This window comes from Delphinapterus leucas, chromosome 11, assembly GCF_059928025.1.
Source record: "Delphinapterus leucas isolate spDelLeu-1000000601 "Yukka" chromosome 11, BTC_Dleu_Yukka2, whole genome shotgun sequence".
Lineage (NCBI taxonomy): Eukaryota > Metazoa > Chordata > Mammalia > Artiodactyla > Monodontidae > Delphinapterus > Delphinapterus leucas.
In genome coordinates this window covers 26,783,929-26,805,647 of record NC_143139.1, presented here as the reverse complement: position 1 = coordinate 26,805,647, position 21,719 = coordinate 26,783,929, and the positions used below count along the sequence as shown (strand labels likewise).

At 35.4% G+C, this 21,719-nt stretch overlaps 1 protein-coding gene across 1 annotated transcript in view; it reads right to left on the bottom strand.

Moving 5' to 3' along the window:
- Positions 1 to 16,048: 16,048 nt before the first annotated feature.
- The window catches only part of BICD1 (BICD cargo adaptor 1), a 195,782-nt gene continuing 190,111 nt past the window's right edge, over positions 16,049 to 21,719 (bottom strand). The window contains exons 10-11 of the mRNA XM_022577915.3: positions 19,764 to 19,839; positions 16,049 to 16,221 (exon numbers count right to left, since the gene is read on the bottom strand). Of these exons, the coding sequence (XP_022433623.1) occupies positions 16,134 to 16,221; positions 19,764 to 19,839 (164 nt within the window). The 3' untranslated portion in view covers positions 16,049 to 16,133. The remainder of the gene's footprint in view (positions 16,222 to 19,763; positions 19,840 to 21,719) is intronic.

Here is a 21,719-nt window from a genome sequence, read left to right as displayed (position 1 = left end):
GTGTTTTTTACGGTTTTTTCCATGTAATTCATTTCTAATCTCATAGCATTGTTGTCAGAAAAGAGGCTTGATATGATTTCAATTTTCTTAAATTTACTGAGACTTGATTTGTGACCCAAGATGTGATCTATCCTGGAGAATGTTCCATGTGCACTTGAGAAGAAAGTGTAATCTGCTGTTTTTGGATTGAATGTCCGATAAATAACAATTAAATCTCTAAGGTCTACTGTGTCATTTAAAGCTTCTGTTTCCTTATTTATTTTCATTTTGGATGATCTGTCCATTGGTGTAAGTGAGGTGTTAAAGTCCCCCACTATTATTGTGTTACTGTCGATTTCCTCTTTTATAGCTGTTAGCAGTTGCCTTATGTATTGAGGTGCTCCTATGTTGGGTGCATATATATTTATAATTGTTTTATCTTCTTCTTGGATTGATCCCTTGATCATTATGTAGTGTCCTTCCTTGTCTCTTGTAACATTCTTTATTTTAAACTCTATTTTATCTGATATGAGTATGGCTACTCCAGCTTTCTTTTGATTTCCATTTGCATGGAATATCTTCTTCCATCCCCTCACTCTCAGTCTGTATGTGTCCCTAGGTCTGAAGTGGGTCTCTTGTAGACAGCATATATATATGGGTCTTGTTTTTGTATCCATTCAGCAAGCCTGTATCTTTTGGTGGGAGCATTTAATCCATTCACTTTTAAGGTAATTATTATTAGTATTACTATTTTGCGTATGCGGGCCTCTCACTGCTGTGGCCTCTCCCGTTGCGGAGCACAGGCTCTGGACATGCAGGCTCAGCGGCCATGGCTCACGGGCCCAGCCGCTCCACGGCATGTGGCACCCTCCTGGACCGGGGCACGAACCCGTGTCCCCTGCATTGGCAGGCGGACTCTCAACCACTGCGCCACCAGGGAAGCCCCGTTTAAGGTAATTATTGATATGTATGTTCCTATGACCATTTTCTTAATTGTTTTGGGTTTTTTTTTTTGTAGGTCCTTTTCTTCTCTTGTGTTTCCCACTTAGAGAAGTTCCTTTAGCATTTGTTGTAGAGCTGGTTTGGTGGTGCTGAATTCTCTTAGCTTTTGCTTGTCTGTAAAACTTTTGATTTCTCCATCAAATCTAAATGAGAGCCTTGCCAGGTAGAGTAATCTTGGTTGTAGGTTCTTCCCTTTCATCACTTTAAGTATATCATGTCTCTCCCTTCTGGCTTGTAGAGTTTCTGCTGAGAAATCAGCTGTTAACCTTATGGGAGTTCCCTCGTATGTTATTTCTCGTTTTTCCCTTGCTGCTTTCAATAATTTTTCTTTGTCTTTAATTTTTGCCAATTTGATTACTATGTGTCTTGGCGTGTTTCTCCTTGGGTTTATCCTGTATGGGACTGGTTGTGCTTCCTGGACTTGGGTGGCTATTTCCTTTCCCATGTTAGGGAAGGTTTTGACTATTACCTCTTCACATATTTTCTCTGGTCCTTTCTCTCTCTCTTCTCCTTCTGGGACCCATATAATGCGAATGTTGTTGTGTTTAATGTTGTCCCAGAGGTCTCTTAGGCTGTCTTCATTTGTTTTTTCATTCTTTTTTCTTTATTCTCTTCTGCAGCTGTGAATTCCACCATTCTGTCTTCCAAGTCACTTATCCATTCTTCTGCCTCAGTTATTCTGCTATTGATTCTTTCTAGTGTATGTTTCATTTCAGTTATTGCCTTGTTCATCTCTGTTTGTTAGTTCTTTAATCCTTCTAGGTCTTTGTTCTTTAATTCTTCTAGGTCTTTGTTAAATATTTCTTGCATCTTCTTGATCTTTTCCTCCATTCTTTTTCCGAGGTCCTGGATCATCTTCACTATCATTATTCTGAATTCTTTTTCTGGAAGGTTGCCTACCTCCACTTCACTTAGTTGTTTTTCTGGGGTTTTATCTTGTTCCTTCATCTGGTACAAAGTCCTCTGTCTTTTCATTTTGTCTGTCTCTCTGTGAATGTGATTTTCCTTCCATAGGCTGCAGAGTTGTAGTTCTTCTTGCTTCTCCTTTTTTTTTCCTTAATTAACCATTTTATTTAATTTTTGTTGTTGTTTATTTTTGGCTGTGTTGGGTCTTCATTGCTGCATGTGGGCTTCATCTAGCTGCAGCGAGCAGGGGCTACTCTTCAATGTGGTGCACAGGCTTCTCATTGAGGTGGCTTCTCTTGTTGCGGAGCACGGGCTCTAGGTGCATGGGCTTCCATAGTTGTAGCATGCAGACTCAGTAGTTGCGGCACATGGGCCCTAGATTGCATGGGTTTCAGTAGTTGTGGTGCATTGGCTTAGCTGCTCCGCAGCATGCGGGATCTTCTCAGACCAGGGATCGAACCTGTGTCCCCTGCATTGGCAGGCAGAGTCTCAACCACTGTGCCATCAGGGAAGTCCCCAAGACTAGTGCAGGGGGCATGGGTTCAACCCCTGCTCTGGGAACTAAGATCCCACATGCCACATGGCGAGCAGCCAAAAAAAAAAGCACTTGATGTTGTAACATTGCAAAACCGTACATTTAATGTTTTTATTATTATTTCTTGGAAAGCTTTTATTTCAGGATTTATGCATATCTCTTTGTTGTTGTTGTTTTTAAACTTTTTGTTTTATATTGGAATATAGCCAATTAGGAATGTTGTGATAGTTCCACCTTTGTTGTTTTTGAATGATACCATCTAGATAAGAGGTCAGTGAACTGTGACCTGTGGGCCAAACCCAGCCCACAGCCTGTTATTTTAGTATGGCCCATGAACTAACAATGTTTTTTTTTTTTGTAGTATTTTTTTTGGCCCCACTGTGCAACCTGTAGGATCTTAGTTCCCCCACCAGGGATCGAACCCACACCCCCTGCTGTGGAAGCGCAGAGTCTTAACCACTGGACTGCCAGGGATGTCCCCTAACAATAGGTTTTAATTTTTTTAATGGTTGGGGAAAAATCAAAAGAATACTTCATAATGTATAGAAATTATGTAAAACACTAATTTCTATGTCCAAAAAAGTTTCATTGAAGCCCAGCCAACAGTTTATAGCTGCTTTTATATTACAACAGCAGAATTGAGTAGTTTAGACAGAGACCAGATGAACAGCAAATCTGAAAATATTTACTATCTGGTCCTTTACAGAGAAAGTTTGTTGACTTTTGATGTAGATGGAAATAAGAGACATATAAAAGTTCCATTTAATTTTGAAAATTGATCAAAATATTATCAAAACTTATAATTTAAGCTCTGCTGTATTTTGCATATGTATGTATATGCCATAACAATGTCAATAGAAAGTGACACACACAGGCTATATGACTAGTGCCAATCTATAATTATAAATTTATATCTTTCTCCAATGACACCATTGCTTTAATACAAGGCTCACACCTCTATAGGCATTTGCAGTAGCCCACATAGCTCTGAATCATTAGAATACAAAATAACCATATTCAATACATCCTAAAATTTCCCATGAAAGAGATAAAATATAAACTTGAAATCAGTGATATTATTTACGTGATACTTCCAATAGAGGCCTTTTTCAAAGTAGACACAAATAGATATATGATAACATTTTAATGAGAATACTGGGCAATCAGAAATATTTTTAAAGCAGGGAATTAACATTTTCATGTGGATGATTTTCAGTTCGTTGTGAGAAAGCAGACTGCTAATTTTTGAGTCTCCAAAGCACAAATCAAAACCTTTGTTCATGGAATGTATCACTTTCCACCATGTATTATAGTTATATATACTTTGTCTGGTTTTCCTTTCTAGATTGTAAGCTCCTTGATGGCAATTCATCTAATTCATATTTGTATGCTCTGTAGCATCTTGCACAGTGACTTCCACATAGTAAAATACACAGTGAAACTTACTGAAGAAAAATGCATGAAAGGAAAAATATTCATGACCATTAACAGTATTCCTCCTAAAGGAATGGTCTGTAAGTAGTCAGAAATTTAGATGACAATTTCTGTATAAAGATTTTAATGGCATCATTATTTAAAATAGTCTGGAAGTAACTTAAATATCCAATAATAGGACAGTATTTTCTTTTTAAAAAGTATCATTTATCCATCCCATAGAATATTATGCCAGCCTTGAAAATAATATAGTTGAGGACTCTCCTGGTGGTCCAGTGGTTAAGACTCCGTGCTTCCACTGCACGGGGCATGGGTTCGATCCCTGGTCAGGGAACTGAGATCCCAAATGCCGCACAGTGCAGCCAAATAAATAAATAAATAAATAGAATAATAATAATGTAGTTGAAAACTTTTGATAACTTAGGGGAAAAATCGCCATAAAAATGTTCAGAGAAAATTGCAGGATTCAGAATTAGGTATTCAGTATGATTTCAAGGAAAGTCACCAAAATGTTAACAGCAGTTTTCACTGAGAGATAAGATTATGGGTGAACTTATTGTCTTCTTTCTACTTTTGCACATCTTCTAAATTTGCTACAATAAGCATGTGTTGCTTTTATACCTAGGAAAAGAGAAATAAACATTTTGGAAATAAATGAGTGGGGTTTTCAGAAACTCATCAATGACTAATCTAAAGGAAAATAATCTGATTTGTTTTTTTTATCCTGAACTGAGCAGGTTTTCCCAAACTTGCTGGCAGTGAGGGAGAGATGAAACTCCCATCCAAGTAAAGAGAAGCTCTGCCAGGGACAAGTATAATGAGCAAGGCTGGGCTGTGAACAGGATCTTGAACTTAAAAAGCTGACACTGCCTCCACAGCCTCACTGGTATGATCATCACTTACCCAGCCAATTATCACCCTGTGTCGTTGCTGATTAGAGAATATTTAAGAACACAATCAGTGCTTGAATAATTTGTTCAATATCTTAGACGCCATTTTCCCACCTGAAAATAGATGCAGTCGTAGGCTTTCTGTGCTTGTTTTCAAACTTTATCAGATGTATTCTGGTACATATTATAAGTATAGTAGGTTGCAGTCATATGTCCTAAATAATAGGACTGCTCTAGAAGCATCATTATTGTTCAGTGTAGGGTTGCAAATGACAGGAGAATGCCATTATTTCAGCACATGTTCTAGTTTTTAATGTTTGGTAGCTGTTATAATTTTGCTCAGTTGCAATCTTAAAGAAATCTTTGAGGTTCTGTTGATGCATGTAGTATGCAGTCAATAAATGTTCATCTACTAACTGCCATAAGAACTTTTAGCAGTAACTAAATTGTTTATAAGAGAAAACTGTAGTTTTAATGTTCATACACAAAGTGAGAAGAAGTTACATCATTGGGGCTCATTTAGTTTTTAATTTCAACAGTAGAAGAAACAAGAAGTTACTCCATTTCACTGATCTGATCTCACCTTCAAAGTTCTAATGAAGTACATTGAACAAGAAAATATCTTTTAAATGTAAGGTACTTATCCTTTAAAATATAAAATATATAGAAATTATATAGTAATGTGCATGACATATTCAAATGTGGACTTTGGAATATTCAACATCCAATAAAAATGTGTTTCTAAGGAGTATTTCAGAAAAATCTTGTTTTTGCCATCAATCATTAGATGTGGAAATCAAATGATATTACAAATAATGGTAGGCTGCCATCGTCCAGTCCAAAGAACAGCCACTTTCCAGATAAAGCACACTTTTAAAAGACAACTTTTGGGCTTCCCTGGTGGTGCAGTGGTTAAGAATCCGCCTGCCAATGTACGGGACATGGGATCGAGCCCCGGTCCGGGAAGATCCCACATGCCACGGAGCAACTAAGCCTGTGCACCACAACTACTGAGCCTGCGCTCTAGAGCTGGTGAGCCACAACTACTGAGTCCATGTGCCACAACTACTGAGTCCATGTGCCACAACTACTGAGCCTGCACTCTAGAGCCTGTGCCCCACAACAAGAGAAGCCATCGCAATGAGAAGCCCGTGCACCACAACGAAGAGTAGCCCCAGCTCTCCACAACTAGAGAAAGCCCGCACACAGCAACAAAGACCCAGTGCAGCCAAAAATAAATAAATAAAATAAAAATAAATCAAAAAAAAATAAAAATAAAAGATAACCTTTGACTGGTTTGATGTATGTAATTAAAATCACATAATCATAATTATACCCAAATTCAAGTCAGCTTTATTTTTGCATCTGCTAGAAAGAAGTGACATTAAACTTCACAGGAGATAATAAACACTTTTAATAGGTAATATTTTTATCAGTTGGATTTTATTTTCATCCTTGATATTTGTTAAGTATCCATACTTATCTAGGCATGTAATTTGATGAGATCCTTTCCATATTACATAAATATATTTAGTTACATGGCCTTTATTTTCTAATAAGGTAACCCAGAATTAGGGCAACTATTCATGACAGAAGGCTGAGTTTTAAATATATATTACTTTCTGTCAATTCTAATGAAATAGCCAAACTTGAATTCTGGATCTCTATAAATCTAAGAAAAATGGCAACACTCAGCATCAAGCTGATGCAAAGCTTAGCAATGTGATACTATCTCTCTTACCTTTGTATTAGGAAGAAAGTCTGTGAGAAGATATTTTAAAAGATGCCCTTGATTTTACAGAAAATTTGGATGAAAGGGTCATTCAAGGAGGAGAGAGTTGGAATTAAGGACCAGAAGAAAGAATAGCTTAATCTCTGACTATATATTGAAAAACAACTTTGAGTTATTTTAAGGATTATTTATAGGGTCAATTACAAGTTCATTAGAATTGACAATTATCAATAAGACCAATGAATAAAATTATTTGACTCAAATTTTTATTGGCAAAGCACAAATGAACATGTCCTACAGCTTCAAGAAGGCATAATATCTATTTGTAAAATAAATATTGGAATTTTAAAGCAACATTGTCATGAAATAAAATATATGCATATTGTTGTAATGGTTACTCCAAATTATTAGAACATTTTAAAAGACTAGTTTTTGAAAATCCTATTGCTTAATGTACATTGCTGTTTGATATTTTAGAATAGTAACTTCTAGAAATTTGAACAACCTATGTTTTTTTTCAACCTATGTAATTTAATAATTTTTAAAACTGAAGCAATCATGATGTAAACAGAATGATTTTTATCTTATTTATTCTTCTTTTTAATAAGGCCCAACCTGACCACACCATTTAATATTGTAATCTGTTTCACTTTCTCCCCACTCCAACCCAGCACAATCTCTTTTCCCTGTTCTACTTTTTAATTTTTCCATAACAGATTCACTAACATACTTTGGTATTTCCATATTTATTATGTTTGCTGGCTTTGTATGTCTCCCTCATCAATGCTACATAAATGATACAAACTTCAAAAAGGCATGAACCTCCTTTGTTTTGTTCTGCTGTATCTTAAGCTCCTGGAGCAGTATCTGGCACAAGATACGTTCTCAATAAATATTTGCTGAATTAATGCATGTATAAGTGAATGAATGAATTTCATTCATATGGGACTCCAGTAGCCTATGCACTGTGTTATTGGAAATAATATTAGCTACCAAAGGCTAAACACTGTTTGGAAGATGTCATGTATGTTGATCTTGGCAATAACCTTGCCAGGTAAGCATTTTTATCCTCTTTTTAAAAATGAAACAGTTGAGCCTTGGAGACGTTAAGTACATTTCCAAAGTCTCAGAGCTGGTAAGTAAGTGCCAGAGCTAAAATTTGCACAAAATTCCATGCTTTTGAAAATACTTCTACTGACATAGCCTGCTTTAGAACAATTATTTCTCTAGAATTTATGCTAATTTTAATTTCTGACTTCATTGTGAGAAGTTTGAGAGCACCTATTTTCTTTATTTTTCATTTTTGTATAGATACTATATTTCCATGGTTGAAATAGGAAAACAATATAAAAACGTACTCACCTACTGAGGAATCGGGCTCCCCACTTGTTCCCTTACACCAACCCTTTGCTCTTTTACAGATAACCATTTCTATAGGTTTCCACTGTTACTTTATCAAAAACAGGAAAAATTACATATATTTTATTTTCTCCCTTTCTTACACATAGGGTAGCTTATTTTCAGTTTCAATAGGTTTCATGAGGTAAATAAATTTTCCCCTTTGATTTATTTAGAAGAAAAGTTGATATGAATCACTTATTAATCTTGGGCTAATAGATCTTTTAAATTAGGTGACTATTCCTGTGACATTTGACTGACATTAATAATTTATAACTTCAAAGGAAGTCAAATGATGAAGGTATCAGTAGGGTTCTTAAATTAGTTTTACTTTAATATACATTAATTAAAATGTCTACTGCTGACAATTTTGAAGATTTCTTTTAATGATTTTTATAATCTCTGTACAACTTGGTACGTATGTGAGAGTTTAGAAGTTTTGAGTTGAAAAGTATGACTGTGTTGGAATATGGGAGTATTGCAAGATTGATTTATAACTCTTTGAGGTAATAGCATTAATTTTTTTTCCCAGAACAAAAGCACATTATTTTTTCTTCCAAGCACAGAAACTGGAAAATCCATTCTGTTAAAAATAAAGCCCAGGTTCTGGATAGCTACATTGTATTGCGGTTCTGAATCATTATTTCAGCATATTCTGGGAAAAGGCTGGCTTCATGGGCATGTGGACTTCTACAGTCACACAGGGCCCTGTGCCTAGAACTCCCTGTTAGTTTAATGTCTGCTGTCACTGTCTTGAAATTCTTAATAATTTTTGAACAAGGAGATCTGCATTTTAATTTTGCACTGGGTCTCACAAATTATGTAGACCGTTATAACATTTCTTTACTATTTAACAGGATGTCACTATAGTTATGATTTGTTTATATTGCTTTTTACATTTAAATTACATTATAAATTTTGTTTACTTTTGAAACCGGCAATATTTTTTTACAGTGAGATTTATCTTCCTTGACAGTTATGTTGTAGATGAATTATCCTGAGTTTCTTCTTAAGGTATTTAAGCGATAGTTGATTCATAAAATGTTTAAGAACGGACTCAGTCAGATTACTTCACTGTACACATTAAGCCTCCTTCAAATACAGCATTAGAGATACAGTTTTTAGATTGACAAGGAAAGAATGATAGGAATAGCCATTCACTTCATTTAAAGACCATTTCCCCCAGTGAGCTGGCATTTAGTGCCAGCTCATATTATAGTAGATGACATTAGGTTCCATAAAAATTCCACATGTGTTATGAGAAAAGCTAGATGGCAAGGAGCCAAGGAATTGTACTGAGTTCCTACAATGTGCTAGTCAATGTGTGTATAACCAAAAACTAAGAAAACCCCTTGCATGAAATCCCATCAATTCTGGCCTCTTATCCTCAGTGGGGTTGCAGGAAACCTCCACATTGCTCTCTGTATAGTGCTATCCCAGTTGCCTACAAAATGTAGGATGAGACGAGAGACGATGCTCCTGGAGGCTGATCCAGTTTTTCTAGCTTTTGAATATAGCAGGCTATCAGCTTTATTGTATATGAGAAGATCAAGGATCAAATACACTTATAATATCAAAGAAAAACAATAGCTTTCAGAGACAAAAAAAGATTTTTAGGGAAGTTTACACTATTATTTCTAGTGTTGTATTTATTCAACAGGTAAGCAGGCAACTTTAGCTGGGACCGTTGCAGTGCCCATGGTGGGTTAATTCGATTCATTAAGATGAGGATTGCATTAGAGGTTTCAACTCCTTGGAACCTCACGTTAAGTCCATATTCTGGCTCTCCCCGCCTCCAGAAATAAAGCCAGGTCAGAGCAGGTGGCTCCCAAAGCAGCCCATTTGCCACAGTACATATCTGAAGGGGGGGGCTAGCCAATTAACTTTCCTCAGGTTTGAGACTGACGTTTCTTCATATGAAAGAGGACAAAGCATTGTCTCCCAAAATAAAGCATACAAGCTTCTTTCTTCTTTCATTAAAATACTGTTTCCGTTTTTTAAGAACAGGCATTTCCTTCATGTTGGTACATTTCTAATCTAATTCAGCTAAGCGTATCCTCCTGCCAAAACAACCTTTTAGAAAAGATTACAAGTAGGAGTGATGATAAATGGAGAAAATGGGCAAAGTTGACACACATTTCTTAATAAGATTGTGTAGAAACGTCAAAGCGAAGCATTCAGTTTTTAGTTTGAATAAGCGTTCACTTCGAGTAAATATATAAATCATAGAAATTCATAAATTTTTCCTTTTTTTGTAAGTACAAATCAACATAAAATACAGACACAAACTGATAAAATGGTACCATAGATGAAATGAATGAAAGATAACCAGTTTATTTACTGGAAAGAGTTATGCATTACACCATATGCAGTTGGTAACATAAACCAAGATAAAAGAATTGATGTATTGGCCTCGGTTATTTTCTTAGCACTGTAGTGCCTTTTCCAACCATTGAGTGCATGATCAAATGCAAATACAAGCACATATTGTATGGATTCTCCCATGAGACATTCACTTAGGATTGTCAACAAAAAAAGTTTAAAAGGACAAGCAAAAATAAATTCATAAAATAATTTTTTGGATTTAAAATAAAGGCAGTTGTCTTCGAGAACAAGTTTCCTATGAAATTTGGATTTAAAAAAATAATTAGCAACAGAGAGTTTCTTAGGTCAGTCTTTTAGTCAAGTTTTCATATGGTATTATCATTAGGTGGAAACACTTCACATCATTTAACACCAAAAGGCATAATAACAAAATTGCAATTAAATGTAGGAATAGCAAGACCATTACAACAATAATCATACAGTGTACAAATCAGGGTTGGCCTCACATTACACAAGTGTTAATACTGGAAAGAAATACAGTGTTAGAATTATGTATGGTTCATCACATATGCATAATCATGCAAATAAAAACACTGAGTAGATTACAAAAATGTCATAAAATATTTTCAAAGAATTGTTTAATTGACTAACAGTCAAACCATTGAGCTAAAAACTTTGTGACAATAAGTTAAAATCATTTACTTCCTCTAAGATTTGGTGCACAATCATATCTTTGAACTCAAACAACAAAATGATTCATTCTGTATCTCCATTATCACTGAATGATGATTTGTCAACAAAATGATGCCATTTCTCTTTATAGTTCTCTGATATTTGTTTTAAAATGACTTTTTAAAAAGGAAAACAGTGACACTAGAAAGCGTCAGATTTACTTCTCAGTGTTTTCATTAGAGAACCATAACAGAATAATTTTGAAAGAAAAAGAAGTTAAAATAAAAACATGTTCTCAACCAATGTTCTATAGCAATTAAACTCCAACCACAGAAATAATCTGGCTCAGCAGTTTATCCAGGCTTCAGTTTAAATAGGGCAAATTTCAAATAACTCTAGAGGAAAAGGATGAAAATACACCAGGGATTAGAGCCATGCATTTCAATACGGAAAGGAGACCAGATATAGGAAAGAATCTCCTTACATTCCTAATGGAGAGATCACAAGAGAAATAAGATTTTCTATAGTGTTCATATTATGAATATGGGAAAGCTTACATGATGTGAAATATCTCATGCAAACATTTTACATGGCATACTTTTATGCACTCACACCCTTACACTAAAGGCAGTTAATTGCTGCTCTTCTTCATAAGTAGAATATTATTTCTGGAAAATCCTTGATTAGGGAACATATCTTAATACTAAATGTCTTTTTAAGTTATTCTTTAAGAAGGACAAAAGAGATGTCTAGATGAAATCTTTTAGATGTAAACATAATAGGATCAGGATACAAATGCAATGTATCAAGGACTGTGGCAGTTAACTTGTCATTTAAATAAAGATGAATTAAATTACAGATACAACTCATCTGGGGGCATTATTACAAACAATGGAAAAGGTCACTCGGGAGCTAGATTGGTCTTGTACGTCCACAGAAAGTGATTTTAAAATAAAAATTGCTTGTCAATATCAGTACTGATCATGTTATCTATCACATCTTCAATTTAACAGCTTTTTGAAGAATTATATTCTATTTAATGAAAACACATTCTTGTAAATTTTTTGAAATCTTAAATATAAGGACTATTTTAAATCACTCTGGTTTATAAACAAACAAAAAACATAGAGGGTAAATTTTTTAAATTATGAACTTTATCCTAAGAGTTCCTTTTGAATCTAGTCCTACTTTATATCTACAATATTAACACATTTGTGGCATCATGGGTTGAACTAGCACAGTTCCTTGGTGGAAATCCATCAGTTTCCCATGATGTGTCTTTCTGAGATACAGATTATGTCTTTTGGCTGATTGATTATAACAATTACACATTAAATTTGCCATTCTTAGCTCAGTAGAAAATATATTTCATTTCTTCCTTTTCATATTTTGTAATATCCAATTGAGAATTGTAAAGATTTTATTTAAAACAGAATATCAGGAAATGTCCACATTCATAGTAGATTAATTTGACTGGTGTTTCATGCTTGTTTGAAACAGAAAGACTATCTGTACAGGAAAATTTTTCAAAGCATGGAAAAAGCAAATATTGTAGACTGAAGATCCTTTTAAGAAAAGATAAAATTTGAGAAGAACCTATTTCTGAAGTATTCCTGAGGACGTTTGTTTTTTTAGACTCTGACAATTGAGGCTTTTTATGGTAAAATTACTACATTCTGGACAACTTTAAAGATATTATGAAATATAGCTGGAAGGAAAAATAATACTGACAACCCTGTTTTGTTTTTTAACCAAATATCTTGGAAAAATTAAGATTGCTATCCTATTTTCAAGGGATAAAATATTTTATGACTAACCAGTATAACTTTAATGTATTTTTAAATTTTAAATAAAAGAACCATAGAATTATGGAATCCCAGAATTGTAATACATTATCGTAAGACTTCTTGCCACATAACTTAATCCTTACTAGACCACCAGTAATATTTAATTCTTAAAAAACAAATCTTCCTTATGATTATCAATTTTGATGATTAATTTCCCACTGTTAAAAGTCTCCTTCCAAGAGTTAATATAAATCCTTCAGACCGAAGACTTTTTTTTATTCTAGTCTTCGTAACGGCAGCCATAGTTGGTACCTATCCTTTGTTAAATTTTCTTGATGATCACTATTGTACCTCTTCTTCCCTAGGCTAAAGTATAATCTTTATAAATCTTTTCTTAATTATTTAATAACTTTCTATTTTCACCAAGTTCTCCAAATTCCTCTTATTGAAACAGAACTGGATATGAAAAAGGGATATGATGAATCATGAGTTGATTGGAACGATTAATTCTGGGTCCTGTATGCCCCTGTGCACCCAGACCAAAGGCAACTTATTGCTCCTTTTTATTTTAAATATTTTATTTTTTTTAACTAAGAAAAATCCTCAGTAGTAAAGTATTTCTGCATCCTATTCTTTTCAGTATGGTAATTGTGCTTACTTTTTAAAGTCTTGCTAGTTATCTTTAATCTTTGCCCACTGTGTTTGCAATAATTAGCCAGTATTGTCATTATACTTCTATAGTTGGTTTTTCTTCCCCAAGTCTGTCTTCAACTAGTCTTACTGAGGTTTATTCTTTTTTATTTTCACTAGTTCTTCAGTTTTCCAGTTTCCTTTTAAATCCTGGTGTTTCTTTACAGGTACTGATTTTTATCAATGCTACACATATTTGTCCATTTTAAATGCCTATAAATAAATAAAGATATGGCTCAGTTTAAACTATACTAAGTGAAGCCACAGTATAAATACATGGAACTCTCTCTTACTGCTTAGGGACTACAATCTAGTTTTGTGCTGAAAATTAGAAATTTATTTCCAAGTTTCTATATCTTTCTGGCAAAGTTTGCTAAAATTAACATTTTTATAGAATTACTATTTCAAAACAAGCATTTCCCACTCTGTTAATATAATGAACTGAAATAAAACTAGTATATAATAGACTTAATGATAAACTTTTTATTGGAAGAAATAAGTGTTTTGTCTATGACCCAGCTTTTCAGCTGGTCACAAATATAGCGTAAGAGAGCACAAATGCCCTATAGTTACACACAGACAATACTCACTGCTGAATTCCCTGCACCACCAACAAAACTGATGAGGCAATATAGGAAAATGTTCTGAGGTACTTTTTAAAAAGGCATATTTTCCCTCAGGCACAGTTTTTAATTAAAAGTCAACTTAGCAGCTATGCCACTTCTCAGGTCCAAACACATGATGCTTGAAAAAGAAAAAGCAGGGATGGGGGTGGGGGAGCTTCCTTTAACTGAACTCTAATAAAATCCACATAGTCTCACTAAGACTGGTACCAGGCAGATACACCACCAATAAAATAAAGAAAATGTTTAGAATAGCAAGGCAATGCAAGTGGAAAGAGTAGAAGATTAGGTGGCCATGATCAGGGCTTTATGAAGATTTGTTTTGTTTCTTTTTCTGTATTTTAACCTGAATCCCTATTTTGGTGAAGATTTCCAACTACTGCAAGTTGCATAATAAATGACACTGTTGAAAATAGCACTCATATGAGGAATTCAAAATCCCTTGGTTGCTCTGGTAACAGTGACCACTACTTGATAGGTGTACGACTGATGAGAGCTCCTGCTCTGTGCTTTATGACTTGCCGACTGGCTGCCACCTTTGATGGGCCACTCTACTAGTGCTCCACCACTTCCACTAAGTAAGATGAGTGGCTCCTACTGGATCGCCATTGTTAGAGCCCTGCATTGTTAACTACCTTTTGTGTTAATAGTGAGGATTGTTTTGTTTTAAAGAGAAGTTACAGATATCATTACACGAAAAGGTCAAACCGGTATGGTTTTAAACAAGTTAAGGCTACCTGACTAGACAAGGAATGAGGGATAGGAGCAGGTGTGTGGGCAGCACTTGATATAAGCAGCCCAAGAGTGTTAGACCTTTCAGCTCAATTAGCTGTTTTCCTTGTTTGTCAGATTATGTGCAAAATAAATTTTGCTGTGAAAATCCACTGCCTTAAATTAAGTCATAAAAGTTACTCAGCAGAATCTGTAAATTAACTAGGAACATGTATTGTCTCAATATAACATAATGATTGTAGGCACCTGAGTGTTTGTCAAAAGTAGACAGTGAGCTAAGGTTTATTACCTGTTGTTTTTTTGGCAAGGAAGATGCATTATGAAAAAAACCTAACAACAACAAAACATACAATTTTAATCAGAATTTGAACACTTTCTGGGTAAATTAATTAACCAAAGGCTAACTTACATCTACATATGCATATATTTTTCCCATTTATACTTGATATCTTGTAACAAGAAATACTCATAGTAGACCCTGAATTGGGGAGAAGTAAAAAAAATTCTGGTCATTAAATAAACACACCATTTTTTTCCCTTCACGTTATTTAGCCTTCTTTAACATTATCACACACACATATACACACACAAAGGAGCAGCACCAGTGCATCTACTTGTCTGCAATTAAAAAAAAATTAAAGATGCCATCAAAAGTTGAATAAGTCAATGAATCATAACATAGTCTCTTTGTTAGATTTACTTAATAATGTCCAGTGAAGAATTCTAGTTTAAAAAAAAACAGAAAAAACAGCAGACAATGAGCTACCGATTAGAAAGTAAGTGCATAAACATATCAGTGTAGCAGCAAAATACAGTTATTGTTAACATTCCGATGCACCTCATTTATCATTTTGTGCAAGAAAAATGACCAGTCTGGCCAATTCCAGATTTCAGACTAAATTAAAATCATACTTAATTGAGCAAATTATGTGTATTTTAAAATAAATGAAGTTCATCTCTCATAGAAATGATTTTTATAGACATAAATCATGTGGCAAATAAAGTACAAAGTAAATATCAATGACCAAAAAATTAGAATCAACTTCTGTAGCTGAATTTGAAGTGTAAGGAAAGATGATTTTACAATATATGTATTTTACATTGTCTGAGGTCTCTCTTAAGCTATCGAGGTAAAGCCAGCCATCTGAGATACATATTTCCTGTTTCGTTTATTTTGATTTAACTGAACTGTAGCCATTTGATTGCAGAAGTTTATCTGTGACTTAGAGAAACCATAAAGTGTTTTATCACACCGGAGTCTGTGCTTTGTGTTATTCTTCCCAACTTCCTCTCATCTTGCAAAATGATGGCCATTAATTCAATCAAACATCTAACCACCGAGAAGAAAACACGCGCTGGATCTTGGGCAGTATCCTGTGTGTGGCTACAAAACATTCACCCCAGGTATTCGTCCACGGGAGATGAAGACTAGGGGTAAGGAGGCTTGGAGAGACAGTGTAGAGGGGCGCACTGAGAGCTGGAATGTGGCTGCTCATCGGGCAGAGCTATGTCAGGACTGCAAAGGAGAAACAAGCATGTCAGCCAGAAATGCATTTACAAGGGGCTAGACACAGTTGTAAGTGTTCAACAGACATTCTTTTCACAGGAATTTTGCACAGAAAATGGCTTAAATCTAAAGCATGCCAAGACAACTGCAGATTTTCAAAAAAATGCCCCCAAAAAGAAAAATGAAATGCACTGGGGAAATAGTATGTGAACGCCTCCCCAGCAATCACTCTTTTCAATTTCTTCACACAGTCTCATTCCCCTAGGTCTCTGGGTTAGTTGCAAGATTTCTTTAGATCAGTTCTTTTCGAACTTTAATGATTGCATAGCAATCACCGGGAGTGATTCTGATTCAATAGGTCTGGGGTGTGACCTGAGAATCTGCATTTCAAAGAAGTTCCTGGGGACACGGACATGCTGGACCAAGGTTTTAGAGGATTCTACAGTTCTCTGGTAGATTCAATAGGAGAACTAATTTGCCTGTGGAAGTCTGATCTGCTCTAAGGGCTCCCCCTACCTGCTTTAGCTTGGTAGTGTAAATATGACAGAAGAGCAAGTATATAAAGCAGACTTCCAAAATGACCACGTCTGAGAGCCTCCAGTTTAAATGAACACAGAGATGCTCAGGCTCATCAACGTCTTGCTGAAAAGTATTGGAGAATAAGGATGCAAAATCATTGAATTTCCTAAAGTAATACTACAAAACAGATTTGGGTTCAGACCTCTTAAAATGTGACCAGTAGGGGGAAAATCACACTATAGGTATTTTTTTTTAATTGAAAAAGATTGGCATTTTTTTAAAACTCTGCTTTTTTCCTTTATACTTTGAAACCATAGAATAATTTCTGCCAGGAGTGTTACGTGAGAAAGCTATTCAAGGTTTATTATTGTTATTTATTAATTTAATCATAATTTTAAAAAACCTAACACTATTATTCAAGTCATTAAAAATGAGCATTAAACAATTTTTATCTTTGGTATACTATGTATATCTCTTGAGTTTTAATACAGAATCATAATTATGTACAATACTGCTCTGCTTGGGGTCACCCTTACTTCCCAAACTCTTTGAACTGCTATAAATTTAGTTTAAATGGAGATATGCTATTCTGCACTAGTTAGGACAAGCAGTGATAAAAATGATTTTTCCTATCTATTTTAAAATGTGATAGGTAAACATGGGAGAGCTAGAGGTTCAACACAAGGACTAAGAAAATACTGCATGACAGGATTCTTCCTCCATCCTCCAGAAAGAGTCAGATGGCCCGGGGAATAGAGCAGCAGATAGACTTTCCCACAGACCTAATGGAGTTTCTTTCTGTTTAATCTGCATGATTTAAAATGAGTTTCTTTTTAGGGGACTAAACATGTTATTCAGCATAAGTTACGGCAAGTAGCACAGGGTGGTCACATCGTACAAGAGGCGTAAGTGTTTGAAGACCCATGGAGTTCAATACTCTCTTGATAAAGGAAGGCAAGCATTTCTGTTTGACCAGCTGAAGTGTGTAGTAATGGCTTAAACATGGGTTATACCTCGGCCCAACACATTGTGTCGTTTCATGATAAATAAAAAATTTTTTATTATTTCAGATTTCTTAAAGTGATAGATTATAAATATTTCATATTATAGTATTGCTATTTTTAATTTGCATAAAATACAATTGCACTGTGTATATTATGTGACAGAAGCATATTTTTGGTTTACAGATTGAGGAATCACTTCTTGAATGTAAATACTGTATTTGATAAGTTCTAGTCAAATAACTTAATCATAATCATTTAATCATAATAAGTCCTAATCATTTAGTCAAACTGGTTCTCAAAAAAAAAGCAAGGTGAAATAAATTATTAAACTTAAAAAGATTCCTCATTAGCCTTTCCATTTCTTATCTAATTGAAACACTTAATACAGTAGCCTTCTCAAATTAGAGAGGTTATGAGAGACAGCAGATTTCTGTCTTAAGGAATGGTTAGGTACTAAGAACGGTTAGTGGTAGTAACAGCTATTGAGAGCACACTGTGGCCCAGGCCTGTGCCTTGCTGAATCCTCCCAGTAGCCATTCTCTTTCTCACTTTACAAGTAAGGAAACGAAATCTTAGCCAGCAAAAGCAACTTTCCAAGATTACGCAGTTAGTAGGTGTCAGAGGCGAGGCGCCATTCAAACCCAGTAATGTGATTCCAGAGCTCATTCACTCCCTGAACTTCTGTTGCGCGCCTGGCACTGTCCCAGGCCCTGGGTGGGGTGGGGGCACTTTGTGGAGAACGGACTGCAGGCTAAGAGCCCACGTCCTTCTACATTATACACATAGGATCCCACTGAAATGGGTTTGAACATTTATAATTATATTCAGTTACTTAATGACTGAAATTACTAATGGCGTTTGTATGTTAACGAAGAACTTTCCTGAAGTAAAAACCTGTTGCTGGAAGTGGTGGGAACAGCAGGCTGAGACATCAGTTGGAAGATGCTGGCTTGGAGCCTATTTAATCACATAACTTCTCCTGCTCACTTGATGTCCCACTTAAATAGCTGGCTGCACAACCACCTGAGAGACCAAGTCATCACTGGGGCTTTGGCTGCTGCTGTGTTTCCAGGGAGCACTTGCGGCTCCCCAGCTCTCAGCTCTAACCCATGACCACATGCAGCCTGCTACTGACATCTACTCCTCAGACATACATGGAAGTATGTCTGGGCCTGCCCTTACTCAACAGAAGCCTTGCCCTGGGAGAAGAGCAACAGTTATATTAAAATAAGGAGAGAACAACAAGCAGGCTATAACAGCCACAACCAGACTATAAAAACTAGACACCATTGGAGGCCAAATAACTGGAGATGAAGGATTTCAAGAAAATGATTAGGTCCTGATGGGGTGCTCTGATGATGTGTGGAAGTTCGCCTGTGGAATTTACCATAAAGGTAAGTTCATAATGGATTTGCAAAGCTTTCACTGGAAAAGAAATTGTTTAGCAAACTCTCCAGTTTAGCATCCAGGGAGTATGTAGACCTGCCTTTAAAATTCTTCAGTTAATCTTACATAAAAGGCACTATCACTGCAAATATTCTTTTTTTGAATGCCAATTACAAGGTTTTCTCTACCTTTCAATTTCAGTTTCATTGAGCGTACTGAGTGGACAGAAAACAGAAACACTTTCATAAAGTTGTCTTGGAACAGACATCAGATATGCTTTATATCCTTCCTAATTGTTTGCCGGGGAAATATATTCTGAGGACAAAAGACAAGCAATTCCAGGTTTTATATTTTGGATGGTAATGAAACGCTGGGCTAACCAAGTATTTACCCACACAGGGGAGCTGAAGGCCGCCTTAGGCTACGTGCCAGTGGCCAGTAAAATGAACTCTAGCTCTCTTGCATTTTCAGTGGGCATGTGTGGACTTCAGGAGTCCAGTATGTGTCTGTGTAGCCCATAATTGAAATAAAATGTGGCAAGTATAATTATGTATAGGCAGTCATGATGTGGGAAAGGAGAGCTTGGGGGTCTATGGAACTGATGTGCAACTGGGTAGGAAGAGTGAGGACATCAGAATTTACCTGAGAGTCGGGCAGTCTTGCCCCCCGGCTAGTTGTGAGCGCTGTGGCGGTACGGAGGCAGCAGGCTGCTGACAATCTATAAGAAACTGATAAATTAGACACGTATACGAAGAGACAACAGAGCAACGTGTTAGTAACAATAACTTAAGCAGCTGCCTGAGAGATTTAGTGAGGAATGTGCATTCACATAGAAACATCTGGATTAAGATTTTTTTTTCCCCTGAATGATGCCAATAGAAAAGACAAGGCTTTTTCCTTAATTAAATACAGTATTTAAAAATTAGTGACACAAAGTTAGTTCTGAGAGTTCTCAAGTACCTTAGGACATACGTGGCCATTCATATTTGGTATTTAGCTACATCTAAAAATAAGGGATCTATTAACATAATGAAAGATCTTCAAGTTCTGAACCTGAACATGATGGTAATTACTTGCTCAGCAGTTAGATTTGCTATTCCAAAATGGTACGCATTGTCGGACACACCAGCATATTGTCAATCCCATAGGTACATTGAGAAAAGCATGCAATACAAACTTTTCCATGATTAATAGTAGGATATTAGAGAAGGAAATCATCTTTACAGTTTTCTGAAAATAGGTTTTATTTATCAAAAGCAAGAATTGTTAGAAATCTTAGAATGTTTATTTTATATATATTAAATTGTCAGCAACTGACTGAGAAAGCTAACCTGAATGGGAAATCTACTTTTATTTTTGTCATTTTAAAATCATACAATAAAAAAAAAAGAAGTCATACAATATAGCTCACACTAGGTTGACAAAGCACTAGCTAGTAAAAGTTCAGGCTTTAGCTGATCAGTTATGTTACTCATCTACTCCAAGAAAGACCATGTGCTGGGTGTTCTAAAATAATCAAAGAGCAGTCTGTTTACTGGTATCAGGCTGATGTACTAGGATCACCTGCGAAGCTAGTTAGAAATGCATACATTATATTTCTGCAAAAAAGATTTTGCAAAAAAGTTAAAATTAGAATTAAAAATTCAATTATTCTTAAATAATTGCAGCATTTCCTCTTGCTAACTGCTTAGACTATGTATTTGCTTAGCAAACCTCTTTCCCTATATGTTATATATGTAATATTTAAGCCAAGTTACCACAAATTCTGGATTTAAAGTCGAATTAATGAGCCTCTACTGAAATTTATGTTCAAAGGCTTGAATCTAAGCATCACTTGTTCTAAAGCCAACATGTTCTCTATTGTAACAAAACCTGCTTGTATAACTCCAGAATACCAAAATTCATGAAAATTGCTCATGCTTTTGTATAAGACATTGCAAACACACTAAAGTTGTCTGTGATGCAAAGTAGAATATAAGATAGGCTTGATTTAAGTTCATTTAAGAGAACATCACTGAAGACAGAGACCCTTTTATAAGGTGGTCTTTGTTGCAGAGTAACTTATTAATTATTGTTTTTTAATAGGAGCAAGATCTGATTCGTTGAGTAACTGGTGTTCAGATTATCATACTCAGTAAAAGTCTTTCAAATGTAAAAAATATTTCCATTTTCTTAGCTTTGGAGAATACTTTCTATTTTTTATTTAAGTCTTTGTTTTTCCATTTTGCAGCTTGATTAGCTCAATGATTCCCTTTTGTAGAAACTCAGGAGTCTTAAAGGATGAATTCCTTTATGCTCTTTTCACCTTTTTCAACGGCTGTGCTAAGGGATAATTTAGGAATTGTTGGACAAATTTAGACAACTATTTTGATGTGGCCACCAGACATGTTTAAGTTAACCAGATGTGTGCTGCCCTCTTCTGTTATATTTGAGTAAATGCAATGAATACAAATGAATGTGAACACTTGGGAATCTGGCCTGTCTTTCCTATTGCCAGGAAGGTATAAATAAAGCTGTTCTATAGCAAAGTTCTGACCTCTGTGGAATGGCAAGCCCCAGAATTAGAGTAATTAGAGTTTTTAGATGGTCTAAATTCTT